Here is a 14,486-nt window from a genome sequence, read left to right as displayed (position 1 = left end):
TCGTCATTTTTCCCCTTGCCCAATCTGTGTCTTCATTCGAATTTTATTAAAATAATTTAATGCTTTTATGGTTATTACACAATTGATAAAGGTGGAAGACGTCGGCATGTATATCTCGGAGACGTCGACCGGAAGATCTAGGAAAACTCAAGCCAAACACCGGATGACCAGCAGCTATTCACGATGTTTCCTCCCAAGATCTTGGAAGGAGGCGATTGTTATGCCGCTTTATGAGAAAGGCTCCCGCTTCGATCCTTTAAACTATAGACCAATCTCTTTAACAATTGACAAATTTTTGATATCTCTTTTAGAAACCGAGATAATTGAGCTCAAAGTGCACAAATAGGTTGGAATTTTGTTTTTTTACTTATATTTCAAGCTTAATTATCTCGGTTCCTAGAAAAGATATATAAAATTTGACAATTAATAAAATGTTGATGTTATTATGATTAACAATTTATCAGTTGACAAATTTTTGATATCTCTTTTACAAACCGAGATAATTGAGCTCAAAGTGCACAAATAGGTTGGAATTTTGTTTTTTTACTTATACTTCAAGCTTAATTATCTCGGTTCCTAAAAAAGATATATAAAATTTGACAATTAATAAAATGTTGATGTTATTATGATTAACAATTTATCAGTTGACAAATTTTTGATATCTCTTTTAGAAACCGAGATAATTGAGCTCAAAGTGCACAAATAGGTTGGAATTTTGTTTTTTTACTTATACTTCAAGCTTAATTATCTCGGTTCCTAGAAAAGATATATAAAATTTGTCAATTAATAAAATGTTGATGTTATTATGATTAACAATTTATCAGTTGACAAATGTTTGATATCTCTTTTAGAAACCGAGATAATTGAGTTCAAAGTGCACAATTAGGTTAGAATTTTGTTTTTTTACTTATACTTCAAGCTTAATTATCTCGGTTCCTAAAAAAGATATATAAAATTTGACAATTAATAAAATGTTGATGTTATTATGATTAACAATTTATCAGTTGACAAATTTTTGATATCTCTTTTAGAAACCGAGATAATTGAGCTCAAAGTGCACAAATAGGTTGGAATTTTGTTTTTTTACTTACACAATTTAAAGGAACGTTGACAGACAGTCATTGATAACAATGGTTATTACCCCCAATTCATCCGACATCGTTTTGACTTTTTTACATTGAACGTATCTAACGCCAAAAATGGAAAGGACTTTCCGAACAACCTAATACATATGAGATACAAAAAAAGTCAATCCGCTCATTTATCGTTCATTTTCGTCATTTTTCCCCTTGCCCAATCTGTGTCTTCATTCGAATTTTATTAAAATAATTTAATGCTTTTATGGTTATTACACAATTGATAAAGGTGGAAGACGTCGGCATGTAGATCTCGGAGACGTCGACCGGAAGATCTAGGAAAACTCAAGCCAAACACCGGATGACCAGCAGCTATTCACGATGTTTCCTCCCAAGATCTTGGAAGGAGGCGATTGTTATGCCGCTTTATGAGAAAGGCTCCCGCTTCGATCCTTTAAACTATAGACCAATCTCTTTAACAATTGACAAATTTTATATATCTTTTCTGGGAACCGAGATAATTAAGCTTGAAGTATAAGTAAAAAAAACAAAATTCCAACCTATTTGTTCACTTTGAGCTCAATTATCTCGGTTTCTAAAAGAGATATCAAAAATTTGTCAACTGATAAATTGTTAATCATAATAACATCAACATTTTATTAATTGACAAATTTTATATATCTTTTCTAGGAACCGAGATAATTAAGCTTGAAGTATAAGTAAAAAAACAAAATTCTAACCTAATTGTGCACTTTGAGCTCAATTATCTCGGTTTCTAAAAGAGATATCAAAAATTTGTCAACTGATAAATTGTTAATCATAATAACATCAACATTTTATTAATTGTCAAATTTTATATATCTTTTTTAGGAACCGAGATAATTAAGCTTGAAGTATAAGTAAAAAAAACAAAATTCTAACCTAATTGTGCACTTTGAGCTCAATTATCTCGGTTTCTAAAAGAGATATCAAACATTTGTCAACTGATAAATTGTTAATCATAATAACACCAACATTTTATTAATTGACAAATTTTATATATCTTTTCAGAAACCGAGATAATTAAGCTTGAAGTATAAGTAAAAAAAACAAAATTCTAACCTAATTGTGCACTTTGAGCTCAATTATCTCGGTTTCTAAAAGAGATATCAAAAATTTGTCAACTGATAAAATTTGGATGATATTATGATAATTAATTGATCAGTTGACAAACTTTTGATATCTCTTATTCGAATCGAGATAATTGAGCTTAAAAGTTTCAAAGTGTATGTAAAATGAATAGAATGTTAAATGAACACTTTATACGTGGACTTTAAGCGCAATTATTTCTGTTCTTATCAGAGATAAAAAAATTTGTCAACGAATGAATTCTTTATCATAACATTACCAACATTTTATCAGTTGACAAGATTTTAATATCTTTCTAGAAGCCGAGATAATTGAGCTCAAAGTGTACGTATAAGGTGGACTTTTGTTAGAAAAAACGATAACTAGAAAAATTGAATTTTCAGTAGTCGGCGCCTTTTCTTCTCGTACAAACCATACTCGCCTTTCGAATATGAGGTAACGCCAAAAAATGATTTAAAGAATTAAAGCAGTATTTTCAGTCTTTTCCCAATGCACCAAATTTTAAATAATCGCTATGAAGTGATTAAGTTAATTAACGAAGGATACTTCTCGCTCATCTACACAGCAAAAGAATTGGAGTCACATTCAGAAGTCGCCGTAAAACAGCTCAAATATGAAGATGACAGTGAAATGAAGAATGAATTTGAAATAATGATCCGTCTCGCTCCGTTCGATTATATCCCCACTCCATTGGAATTCGGAGTAAATCCAGACAATTCGTCCTTTTTCAGTGAGTACACAAAGTTTCAAAATCGAAAATTCAAATTTGTTTTCAGTTATTTCAATGGAAGGGAAGAGTCTATATGAGCTTCAAGCAGAGAATAACAACAATAAATTCACCTCGAATACAACTACACTGATTCTACTCCATTCCCTCGTCGCCATCAAATCAGTTCATGAATCCGGAATAGCCCACGGGGATATCTCCTTCAAAAACGTTGGTGTTCCAAATAGTGCTGGCGTAAGTTAAAAATAAATAATTGTTCAATAATGAATAAAATTCCAGAAAAAACGGATCATCCTGCATGACTTCGGGTGTGCCGTTCCGGCGGACCCGATTTCTACACGTCGTGACATCATGGACGTTTTGAATGTAACGGAACAAGTCTCAATTCAGAACAGAACTCTCAAGGATTGTTGTGATGAATTTGAGGGTAGTACCGGAACTACCGTTAACGATTTGATTAAGATGATCTCGGACCAGCCAATGTTTAATCCGGAATCTCCGTTCGACTGGGAACTAGAATGACTCGCCTTATCATATCGCCATCGTATTCTCACTTGTCTCAATTCTATTTCTTAATAAAATAAAAATTTTATTAAAATTATGTTCAAGCAAACAAACAAAATATTAATAAAACTGAATATTAGGTTCAAAAAACAAACGAATGCTTTTGTTTTCTGATTCATTTTTTCATAGACGCAATGAATTTCTGACAAACAGTCTGCGAATCCCCTGCGTGTAACAGTCGTGTAACAGCGTGCAGTCAGCTTTGAGCCAATTCATCTAGATTCCTGGGCATCAATTATTGACACCGATTTAGACCGCCATAACTTGGCGAAAACTTAAAGAAATACTTTGAAATTTTGAAATATCTAATTTCGGACCCACAAATTTTATAACACTGGACATGGGAAAAAAGATTCGGCCAATTACCTAATCATTAAAAAATGCGCCACCACTCTAGCATTACCTTTATCGATTATCTTCTCTGACTCACTCTCCACGTCACATGTACCCGACTATTGGAAACACGCAGTAGTCGTTCCCATACCAAAAAAGGGTTCTCCTTCATCGCCCGAAAACTATCGCCCCATTTCGCTTACTGACCCATTCGCTCGAATTTTCGAACGATTGGTATGTGATCGCATTAAATGGGAATTCCTCCATCAATTCAGTAGTCTTCAACATGGTTTTCTCTCTTTTCTTTTTCTTTGTCAACTGATCAATTAATTATCATAATATCATCAAAAATTTATCAGTTGACAAATTTTTGATATCTCTTTTAGAAACCGAGATGATTGAGCTCAAAGTGAACAAATAGGTTGGAATTTTGTTTTTTTTACTTATACTTCAAGCTTAATTATCTCGGTTCCTAGAAAAGATATATAAAATTTGTCAATTAATAAAATGTTGGTGTTATTATGATTAACAATTTATCAGTTGACAAATTTTTGATATCTCTTTTAGAAACCGAGATGATTGAGCTCAAAGTGAACAAATAGGTTGGAATTTTGTTTTTTTTACTTATACTTCAAGCTTAATTATCTCGGTTCCTTGAAAAGATATATAAAATTTGTCAATTAATAAAATGTTGGTGTTATTATGATTAACAATTTATCAGTTGACAAATTTTTGATATCTCTTTTAGAAACCGAGATAATTGGGCTCAAAGTGAACAAATAGGTTGGAATTTTGTTTTTTTTACTTATACTTCAAGCTTTAATTATCTCGGTTCCTAGAAAAGATATATAAAATTTGTCAATTAATAAAATGTTGGTGTTCTTATGATTGAAAACGGAAAACATCGATCACGGAGTAGAAGACATGGCGGCCGGCAATAATCGTAGGACTTGCCTTTGGCCGAATTCGTCTGGCTAAATGTTGGAATGGATAGAATCAGAAAATCCTCATTCTGATCATATCCCACTGACCACCGACGACTGGCTTAGCACAAGTATAGCTCTGAAATACCATAGAACACGTTGTTTTAATTATCATTCATTAAGATTTTCATGAATTCTCTTAATTCGAAATTCACCAGAATGATTGGTTTAGATGTTCTCTCGACTGTACGTTGCTTGAAATCTATTCTGACCTGTTCTGGTGGAGTTGAGAAATGATTTGGTATTTGATTCTTGTTACGAATTGTGAATTCACAGAAAGTCAGAAAATATATAAAAATGTAAAAATTTATATTATTAGGTTGGCGGGAAAGTCTTTGTCACTTTTTCAATAGTTTATTTCTCAAAGAAAAAATAACCGAATAATTAATTATATTGTCCATCATTATCAACAACATGTCTCCAACGTTCCCTCAATTTATGGATTCCATTGCGGTAGAATCCAGCCGGGCGTGAGGCAAAGTATTGTTTGAGTGCCGCTTCGACCGCTCCACGGGAATTGAAGCTTCTTCCTTCGAAGGCACGTGTCATATCGCCAAATAACCAATAGTCGGAAGGAGCAAGATCAGGAGAATACGGGGGGTGAGGGAGAACATTCCATCCATATCCCATCAGCTCCTGCTTCACTTGTTTCGAAACATGTGGGCGAGCGTTATCATGTTGATAGTACACTTTCTTGTCTTTCAGGGCCGAACGGTCGACTGCTTTCTTGAGGTTTCGTAGTTGAGTAGTGTAGAGGTCTCCAGTTATTGTTTTGCCCTCGGGCAGAAGTTCCCAGTAGATGGGGCCGTCCACTCCCCACCACACAGAGAGCATAACTTTTTTCGGATGAAGGTCGGGTTTGGGGACATCCTGTGGGCTCTCTCCTTCTCCAACCCACTGGGATTTCCTGTGGTGATTATCGTAGAAGACCCACTTCTCATCTCCGGTTATTAGCCGGTCCAGCCATCGATCGCCCGCGTGGAGAGTGAGAAGAGTAATCGAATCGTCGACTCGGCGGTCAAGGTTGGCTTGAGTCAGGTGATGAGGTATGAATCGACCAAAAAGTTTTCTCATTCCAAGAGACTTCAAACCTTCAAGGACTGTGCTATGGTGAACTCCGAATGTGACAGCTAGTTCACGGCTAGATTGAAATGGATCCGATTGCAATGCGTGCTTCAGCTTGTCCAAATCCAACTCACGGGGTCTCCCAGAGCGATCCTTTTCATCGAGCGAGAAGTCATCTTTTTCGAAACGATGGAACCAATTGCGAATAGTATTGTAGTGAGGGGCATGTGTGTTGTACACATTCTTCAAGAAAGTTTCCGAATCCTTCATCGTGGTGTGAGATAGGAAGAGGTAAATCAAAACATGTCTGATGTGAATAGCAGTGGGAACAAACATATCGTTTCAATTACAGATGAGGAGCAGGAAAGGAGATGGGGACTTGTTTATATGGAAGGTTCTTATCACCTTGTTATTCACTAGAGTCGATATCATACACAGCCTCCATATACGAGAACAGTGATTAAACAAACAGAGTGACAAAGACTTTCCCGCCAACCTAATAGATCAAATCGTGGCAACTACATAATGCTATACCGGCTTCACTTCATTTGTTCTGTACGGGTATAAAAAGATGATCAGTTTAATTCATTCATCTAACAAGGGAAGTGTTATCAGACAGGCGTTGAGAATTTTCTGAAAATTGGAAAACACATATACTTTCAAAAATGGTGAATAACGAGACAATTTTTTTTTCTCCCCGCATGTACCTAAAAGCTGAAAAATGCGTCTGAAATTTCACCTCTGGTTCAAGCCCTATAAACGTTAGCGTGATCTCCCCCTTTCTTATACGAAGTGGGGAAGCTGTGAGAAACAGCGAAGTGTGGTGTAGTGGTGAAGAGGGGTAGAGGTAACTGACTAGGGTTCAGTTCGATCCCACTCTACCGAATGTTTTTTTTGTGTTTTTTTTCTGACTTCTCTGTAAATCGCAAAATGTGTTTAATCTATTTAAAAGGTTTCATTCGGATTTTGATTTTCTTTTTTGAAAAAACAATGCATTTTTACTGGTCAGCCGTCTAAAGTGAAAGACTCTTTAAGAAATTTGCCTCAAAAACCCGGGCCAGTTTGGCTGGCCGAATAACATATGAAGTGGTTCCCGTGTAAGACTAAACAAAAAATAAAGCCAGGAGAGAGGGTTCTAAATAAATGCACTAATAAAGAATTAGTCAGCATACTGTAGTTAAAAGACTCATGTGATGAATTTGTGAGTGAGAATTTTCGCTTGAACCTTATTGCCTTGATGAAGCTCTGCGGTTGTTTGTATGTCTCGAGACTAATTGATTGAATTCCTTGCCACCAATGGGTTGCCACGGCGTTGTGTACCGTGGAATCCGGTCGATGCACTATGTTCCGGCACATAGGGGTGGTGGTTCCTGTGCCAGAATTAAGTACAAGGAATATCAACCAATAGTTTATTCGAGTTTAAATGAGAGTTCAAATAATCCCTTCTTGTTGTCGGAACCAAGGAGCTTCTGGATGATGGAGGAGCCTTCTTCGTTGGTTGCAGAGATCCGGCATCGGGAACTGCTGTTGGAGCAATGAAGTTGAGCGGCAATTGGGGAGAGTGATTATTCTGATTTGCTTGTCGATGCCTTTTCCTTATATAGCCTTCCGAGAGGGAGGAGTTGGTGACGTGGAGGTCGTGGAGGTCAGGGCAGATTGGAAGATAGCAATAGATTTATCACGTTGGAATTCACGGGAATAGACTATTGGTTGTATGATTTTATATAATTTTACTGTGTGAGACGAATGGCGTCTATCTAGAGGTGTTTCTAGGTTGTAGTCGTGCAGTAGTGGATCTGCTGCCGCGACACTGGGGCCGACGAGAAGAACTTGATATAAGCCCTGCTAGGCTATGTTGTTGCGAAAGTTAATGAGACTTTCTCAACAATTTTTCTGTGTTGTTTCGATCTGTATAAATTTGTTCATATTCTTTTGTTTTGTGACGGCTCAAGAAACGTCTCAAAAAAAAGAGAGAACCGCTGCTGTAGGGCGTTATTGACTGACCTGAATGGGTCCGTTATCCGATATTTTTCTGATGATTATGTCAGCTGTCATTTGGCCAAATTCTTAGTTGCTGGATTTGATGGATACCAAATTGATTTGGTAATTTGATCTTGCAGTATGGCATTGATGTGTTCAAGGCCGTGTTAATCTTTGTATCAGGGGTTTGCAAAAGTAATGCTCGTTTTTGATGCAACTTCCTTTTATTGTAAAACCAAAACAAGAGATCATCAATCAATAAGATATTCTCCATTATTGTTCACTACTTGCTGCTAACGTGTGCGCAATTCAGCGATGCCTTTCTTGAAAAACTCCTATGGCTGTGACTCGAAATAGTCCGCCACCCAAATTTGCACTGCTTCACCGCTTTCGAATTTTTTCTCGGCCAGATGATGTTGCATGGATCGGAATAGGTGATAGTCCGATGGTGCCAAATCGGGACTATATGGCGGATGAGGCAGCACTTCCCAGCCCAGCTCCTGAGTTTTCTGCTGAATGATTTTTGCAGTGTGTGGTCGAGCGTTGTCATGGAGCAAGAGTGTTGTCGAAGTGTCCACGGCTTGGCGTTTGAGAGCTTGATCCACACGGTCCAGCTGATCTTCGTAAAGGTTCGCATTCACCGTTTGACCAGGTCTCAGAAGTTCAAAATGCACGAGACCTCGTGTGTTCCACCAGAAATTGTGGAAAAATCGCAGTCGAACTGCTCCGAGAGACTGAGAGTAGTTAGGCAAGGATCCACTTCAATTGCTGCTCTCAAGGCATCGTTGTCCACCTGCTCTGGACGACCAGGGCGCGATACATCTTCCAATCTTTCATCTCCGCTCCTGAAGCGCTGAAACCAGCGGTGACACTGACTTTCGGATATAGCTTCTTCACCGAATACAGGAGAAAGTGAGCGGTGAGCTTCGGCAGCCGATTTTCCTTCCTTAAATTGGTGCCACAAAAATGCTCGAAGGCGAAATTTTTGGTCGGACATCGTCTAGAATGTTTTTTTCATAGAAATCAAATTGAAACAGCAATATAATATAACAAAATGAAGCCCAAGAACGCGCTTTTTAAAACAAAACAAAATTGAACACAAACCGTTTGTTTTGGGTGAGATACAAAACACCAAACTTGATGCGCATTACTTTTGCAAACCCCTAATATTTCTGATATTGCACCCAAAACGAAATGTTTGAGTTATATTTGGAAATCAGGCCAGATTCCTTGATGGTGTAAGTGTGGAGCAAAACTTCAAAGATAGTTTTCTCTTCGACTATGTCACTTTGATGTTACTAGTTCCGAATTTTTTCTTGTTTAATTTTTACAAGGTGGTTTGAGCCTTTTGGGAGTTTTGGAAAATTTGATTGATGATGAAATAAATTTTCCTGATTTCTCATGAATGTGTGATGATAAAATTGCAACATTCGCGGTTTGTTGCTGACTAAAAACATTAGATGGTTAATTTTAGTTTCCAATATAGTGAGATGAGAAATTGTGATTTCCAATAATGCAATACGCAATACTGTTGATTACGTTGGTTTATTGATCGTTTGGCTGTGTTTTTCAGCCACAAGAACTGTTTGACGTTTCTATTGTGAACAGATGACGTTGTGTTCGAACTGAGAAGATTCCTCGAATTGATTTCAGGATAGATGATCCTAGAAAGTGGTTCAATGACAGCTCGTTATTTTGGTGTGAGCTGACGTTTTATGTGGGGTATAGTAGTGAAGGACAATGTCTGCCTCGTCTTGTGGAACTAACGATGATTCCATTGGTTAGCTACTGTATGATTTTGTCATCTGCCTGTAGGTAGGCAATGTTTTGAGATTGTTTTTAGCGACGCAAAAAGACGTTTTCCTGCCACGAAATTGTGGTCTCTCAGCTGTTGCTATGTTCCGTTGAAAGGAAACTGTGAGTAGGTTTCTTTCTGTTCGTCTCATATTGTTGTTGATTTGAACTGTTTGGTAAGCTTTTCATTTAGTGGTTTTTTTTTTTGCTTTGAAGCGCCGGCGGAGATTCGATGCCAAGCGAGCTTCGCATATGTGCTGGGTTTCCAGGCGGTTATGGTTTTTAGGTCAAAGTTTTTTGGAACTGCACGTGGATGAGTGGTATCCGAGTGATGGTGGCCAAGTTGTTGATGGCGGCCAACTTTTGTACCCAATGATGAAATTCGTCGGTTTGTCACTGAGTTTTCATCAATTTCTTTGGGTTAATGTTGTGTTCGTGTAGGAACTGTTCATCGTCTTTGGAGAAGACTGGTGGGACAACTGTTGGTAGTTCGTTGTATAATTCGTTTTATGTATATTTGTGCTCTAGACATTCCTATTTATGTCGAGAATGTCAAGGATGTAGATTTTAGAGAAAGACTGTAGATGTGGTAATTATTTACGGATTTCCCGTTACATTGTTTTACGTCTTGTTAAAGGTTTTGTCTCCCTTATAGTCCGGGTAGAGACGTGCGTCAGAATCTGGCGGCATTGGTTCCTGAACAAGAAGACCGAATATCAGACTGCTTTAATGCGCATGATGCAGTTGAACAAGTGTGACTTGATACTACAGTGCTTCATAAACTACCAGTACTACCAGTCATGCAAACTACCAGTCATGAGACCGAACAATAGTTTCTCATGTTGAACGATGAGAAGATAATTGAATATGCCTATTGTTACGAAGCCAAGAATCGGATCGTATCAGTTCGAAGTTTCAACGAAGAATGTGTAAATGCGACATTGGATTGCGCGAAAAATGATGGTTGCAGTGATGCGTCGGATAAGATCCGATGCTGTGAGTTCTCCTATCTGGCCAATCAGAATTTTTTGAACTTTTAGTTTATTCATGCCAGTGTTAGTGCTTGTTTTGAATTGTGAACTCCCAAATTGAGAACTGAAGAACAGCGAGAAATTCAGCAATATTGTTGAACCAGGTAAGTGTTTTTAATATGTACTCTCTGAGAAATTCTTATCTCCACCAGGATGATCGGTTTAGTTGTCTCTCGACATGATAGTTGCTTGAAATCTATTCTGACCTGTTTTAGTGGAGACGAGAACAAATTTTGTGATTTTCGTTTTGATCAACACAATTTTAATTGCCAATTTTCTATGTAAATGTTGAAGAAAATTTTTGAACCTTGTTTCAGCCGAGTCATGGAATATTGCTGCTGCCCGAAAAGTTCAAATTAAAATTCTTGTGATGTGGTTTCGTACATTTTTTGGTGGTGGTTACAAATATCAAGATGCTTTGTGAAACCAAAAGTTTCGAAAAGATCCTAGAGTATTGCAAAAATAATAAAAATCCGGTCGAAATATTTCCGAAAGATTTTTTCTGAATGAAATTCCGACCGGAATATTTCTGAAGCTTTTTTTTCGAAAATAGTGACATCTGGACGTACGTTGCGAAAAATTGCTTGCGGGAAAATTTTCTCTAAGTTTTCAGCGTTTTTTAAATTTTTTCTGGCAACTTCAGACTTTTTACCGTCTTTGTGATGAAAAATAGAATTTCGGCTTTGAAATTGAATTTCCAAAAATTCTGAAAATTACGAAATCCCGAAAATTTCGAAATTGGATTATTCGAAATTCCGAATTTTTAAAATTGAAAAATCCCAAAATTTTGAAAATCGAAATTACGGCTGAGAACAGGAAAACCAAAAAACGGGAAACGTTTTTCTTACAATTTCTTCGGCGAAGAAAAAATATCTAAAATTTGCAATAAATATTTTATGAAAAATTAATATCCCTTCTGTTGATAAGAATTACATTCCTGGAAGATTATTGTAGAGCTTGTTGCATCCACTGGTGACGAATTCCTGAGTCTTGGTTGGTGTAGTCTTCAAACAACATCTGAATCCGTTTCCAGTCATACACGATCCATCGTAGACAGCAGCACAGTTATGAACACAAAGGTTGTAGCAGGTTTGGTTGGTGGCTAGGGCATAGCTGTTCCATGGAGCACAGTTGTCATAAGAAGCTGCTCCCTGGACAGAGGAACAGTACTGTTGGCAGATGACCAAAGTGACAGAGGCAGCAGTGGAGAAGAAGCACAAAGCGAGAAGGATGCGGAACATCTGAAAATCGGACAAAAATTCAAATGCAGCTGAAAGAAAAGTGACTTACCATATAAATTGTGTCAGAAGAACTGATGAGAATTGACTCTCTGGAGCTCTTTTTAAACTGAATCCTGAATTGTGTGGGTGTTTGTATGTATGTGTTTGCAAACCAATTTGAATCTGTACCAGATCTATGTGCATTCCGAGCTTCCTAACATTGAGTTTCAATGGATATGCATAAACACCTCCGCATTTTGTTCTTGCCACAAACGGAGGGAATTTTATCGAGTCATACGATTTCGTTGCTCGAAAGCTCCGTTTTGTGTTTGCGAGTGATTCGACGACGACCTTTTTAGAAAACATATATCCTTTCGTTATGAAATAGTTTACTACTCATGAAAAAATCTCCTTTTTCCAGTGATCTCTCATGACTGTCAAAATTTGGATTGGCTTTGTAACAATAGGCATATTCAATTATCTTCTCATCGTTCAACATGGGAAACTATTGTTCGGTTTCTGACTGGTAGTTTGCAACATAACCAGAGCGACGCCAACGCAATTCCTCCCACAAAATGTGCCAAAAAGAAAGCAAAAAAGTTTCATTATGAAATAAAAAAGTGTGGGTGTACGGAAAATGTGTCGGAAAATTCAAAAAAGATCCGTATCATAACTTTATGTGAATGGGGTAGGTGTGGGTGTCAAAAAAGTTTCTGATGTCAATTTTCGCTTTGGAAGCCGTTCGGTGCCATGTGCATCAAAATGTCAATATAATTCGAATTTTTGCCGAGCATGTTTTATAAAAAGATCAGGGACAAAATGTCATGAAAATCCAATTTCAACACAGTGAATTTCATTATGTTCATGGCATCCGCTCTTAATGTGTGGGTGTCCCTTCGGAGGGTAGGTGGTATTAGAGCAGATTCATAGAACTTCAATGCTCGGAATCCTTCTCAATGGCCATATGTAGATCTCTCACATTTAGAGAAAAATACAGCACTGTTGAATACGGCATAGTAGGAAATATAGAAACACCCACACAATTCAGGAATCAGTTTAAAAAAAGCTCTAGGGAGTCAGTCCTCATCAGTTCGTCTGACCACATTCAACATGGTAAGTCACTCCCATCCCTCAGATGGCTTTTCAATTCGACCCGAATTTCAGATGTTCCGTATCCTCCTTGCCTTCTGTCTCTTCTCAACTGCTGCCTCTGTCACCTTGGTCATCTGCCAGCAGTACTGTTCTTCTGTCCAAGGAGCAGCTTCTTATGACAACTGTGCTCCATGGAACAGCTATGCCCTTGCCACCAACCAAACCTGCTACAACCTTTGTGTTCATAACTGTGCTGCTGTCTACGATGGATCGTGTATGACTGGAAACGGATTCAGATGTTGTTTGAAAACCACTCCAACCAAGACTCAAGAATTCGTCACCAGTGGATGCAACAAGCTCTACAATAATCTTCCAGGAATGTGAACATTGGAGAAAAACTTGTTTTGATTTCTTAATAAATTTTTGAAGCACTGTCCGTTTAAATATTGACATTGCAACCCATGGAATCAAAAATTCCCTGCCTGGTGAAGATGTAAACCGTTTGTAGATTATTCTTTTTGAAGGATATACTTTTAATTCTGCTATAACGATTGGAGTGGGAGAAAAGTCACTATGATTACCCCTGCCGAAGGTCCCAAAACAAATCTACGGTAACCTGCATTCTTTCTCTGTTTTATTTTCTTGATTTTCTATTGTTTAAAGCAATGTTTTCATAATCAGAAGTTTAAAAGTATTGCGAAAATCAAACATGTGTCTTTTGCGTTAAACATTCGAGCTCTTGTGCTTTCAATCTGTGCTATTATGATGCGATTTTGACTATTTTCACCTACCAACTTCGTCCATTATCACATTTTTATTCTCATATTTTTTTCAAAACAAGAGTAGTCACTATACCGTTAAGATTGTGGGAAATGTGTTGTTAGAAAATGTTTCGAAATCAGCATACTGCATTTACCGTGGTGCAGCACTTGAAAGACGCCGAAAAACTGGACTTCAGGGAATTGAGGTTAGGAAAAATGGAGAACGTGTTNCAAAAACAGTTCAATTTGAAAATACCTCAAAACCTATATAGAAAAACAAAACCTATATATTCCACTATTTTAAGTTTGAGCTTATCTCGATTCCTATGCAAGATATTTGAAAATGGTGTAAATTGTTAGAATGTTTTTGATATTATGATAAATTATCAATTGACGACATTGTGATATCTTTGACAGAAACCAAAAAAAAGGTTCAATGCTTAAAGTCAAAGGGGCTTTCTATTCCTGGTTTCACGGTGGATGCGTTTCTGAAAATGTTGTCTTCGTATCAAACAAAATATAATATTTCTTGAAACGTTTGCAAGATAGGAAATTTGTGTTTAAACCGTATAATGTATTTTTCTGGTCTTGAAAACATTTTATTGGTCCGTAATATCTAGTATTTGAACTCAAAATGAGCTCAGATCCCACTTTCTGTTACCAATCAAGAAAAAATGTGCCAAGCTGTGCTGTTATTGAAGGCACAAATAGTATGAGTTTAGTGCTTATCAC

General features: G+C 37.2%; 3 protein-coding genes across 3 annotated transcripts; 2 read left to right on the top strand and 1 right to left on the bottom strand.

Annotated features, from left to right (window-relative positions):
* Positions 1–2,693: 2,693 nt before the first annotated feature.
* Positions 2,694–3,453, top strand: CBG14431 (the record flags this gene model as incomplete). Its single annotated transcript, XM_002644477.1, has 3 exons — positions 2,694–2,934; positions 2,981–3,165; positions 3,211–3,453. The coding sequence occupies 3 exons, from the start codon at positions 2,694–2,696 to the stop codon at positions 3,451–3,453; spliced, it is 669 nt and encodes a 222-aa protein (XP_002644523.1).
* An 8,157-nt stretch (positions 3,454–11,610) lies between these two features.
* Positions 11,611–11,922, bottom strand: CBG14427 (the record flags this gene model as incomplete). The annotated part of the gene is made up of 1 exon (XM_002644476.2): positions 11,611–11,922. One exon carries the CDS (start codon positions 11,920–11,922, stop codon positions 11,611–11,613), a length of 312 nt encoding a protein of 103 aa, XP_002644522.2.
* A 1,089-nt stretch (positions 11,923–13,011) lies between these two features.
* CBG14426 lies at positions 13,012–13,377 on the top strand (the record flags this gene model as incomplete). The annotated part of the gene is made up of 2 exons (XM_002644475.1): positions 13,012–13,014; positions 13,066–13,377. The coding sequence occupies 2 exons, from the start codon at positions 13,012–13,014 to the stop codon at positions 13,375–13,377; spliced, it is 315 nt and encodes a 104-aa protein (XP_002644521.1).
* Positions 13,378–14,486: the final 1,109 nt, after the last annotated feature.

This window comes from Caenorhabditis briggsae (assembly GCF_000004555.2).
Source record: "Caenorhabditis briggsae complete genome, chrX, whole genome shotgun sequence".
Lineage (NCBI taxonomy): Eukaryota > Metazoa > Nematoda > Chromadorea > Rhabditida > Rhabditidae > Caenorhabditis > Caenorhabditis briggsae.
The sequence above is the reverse complement of the archived record's forward strand: the minus strand, read 5'-3'. Positions and strand labels throughout refer to the sequence as shown.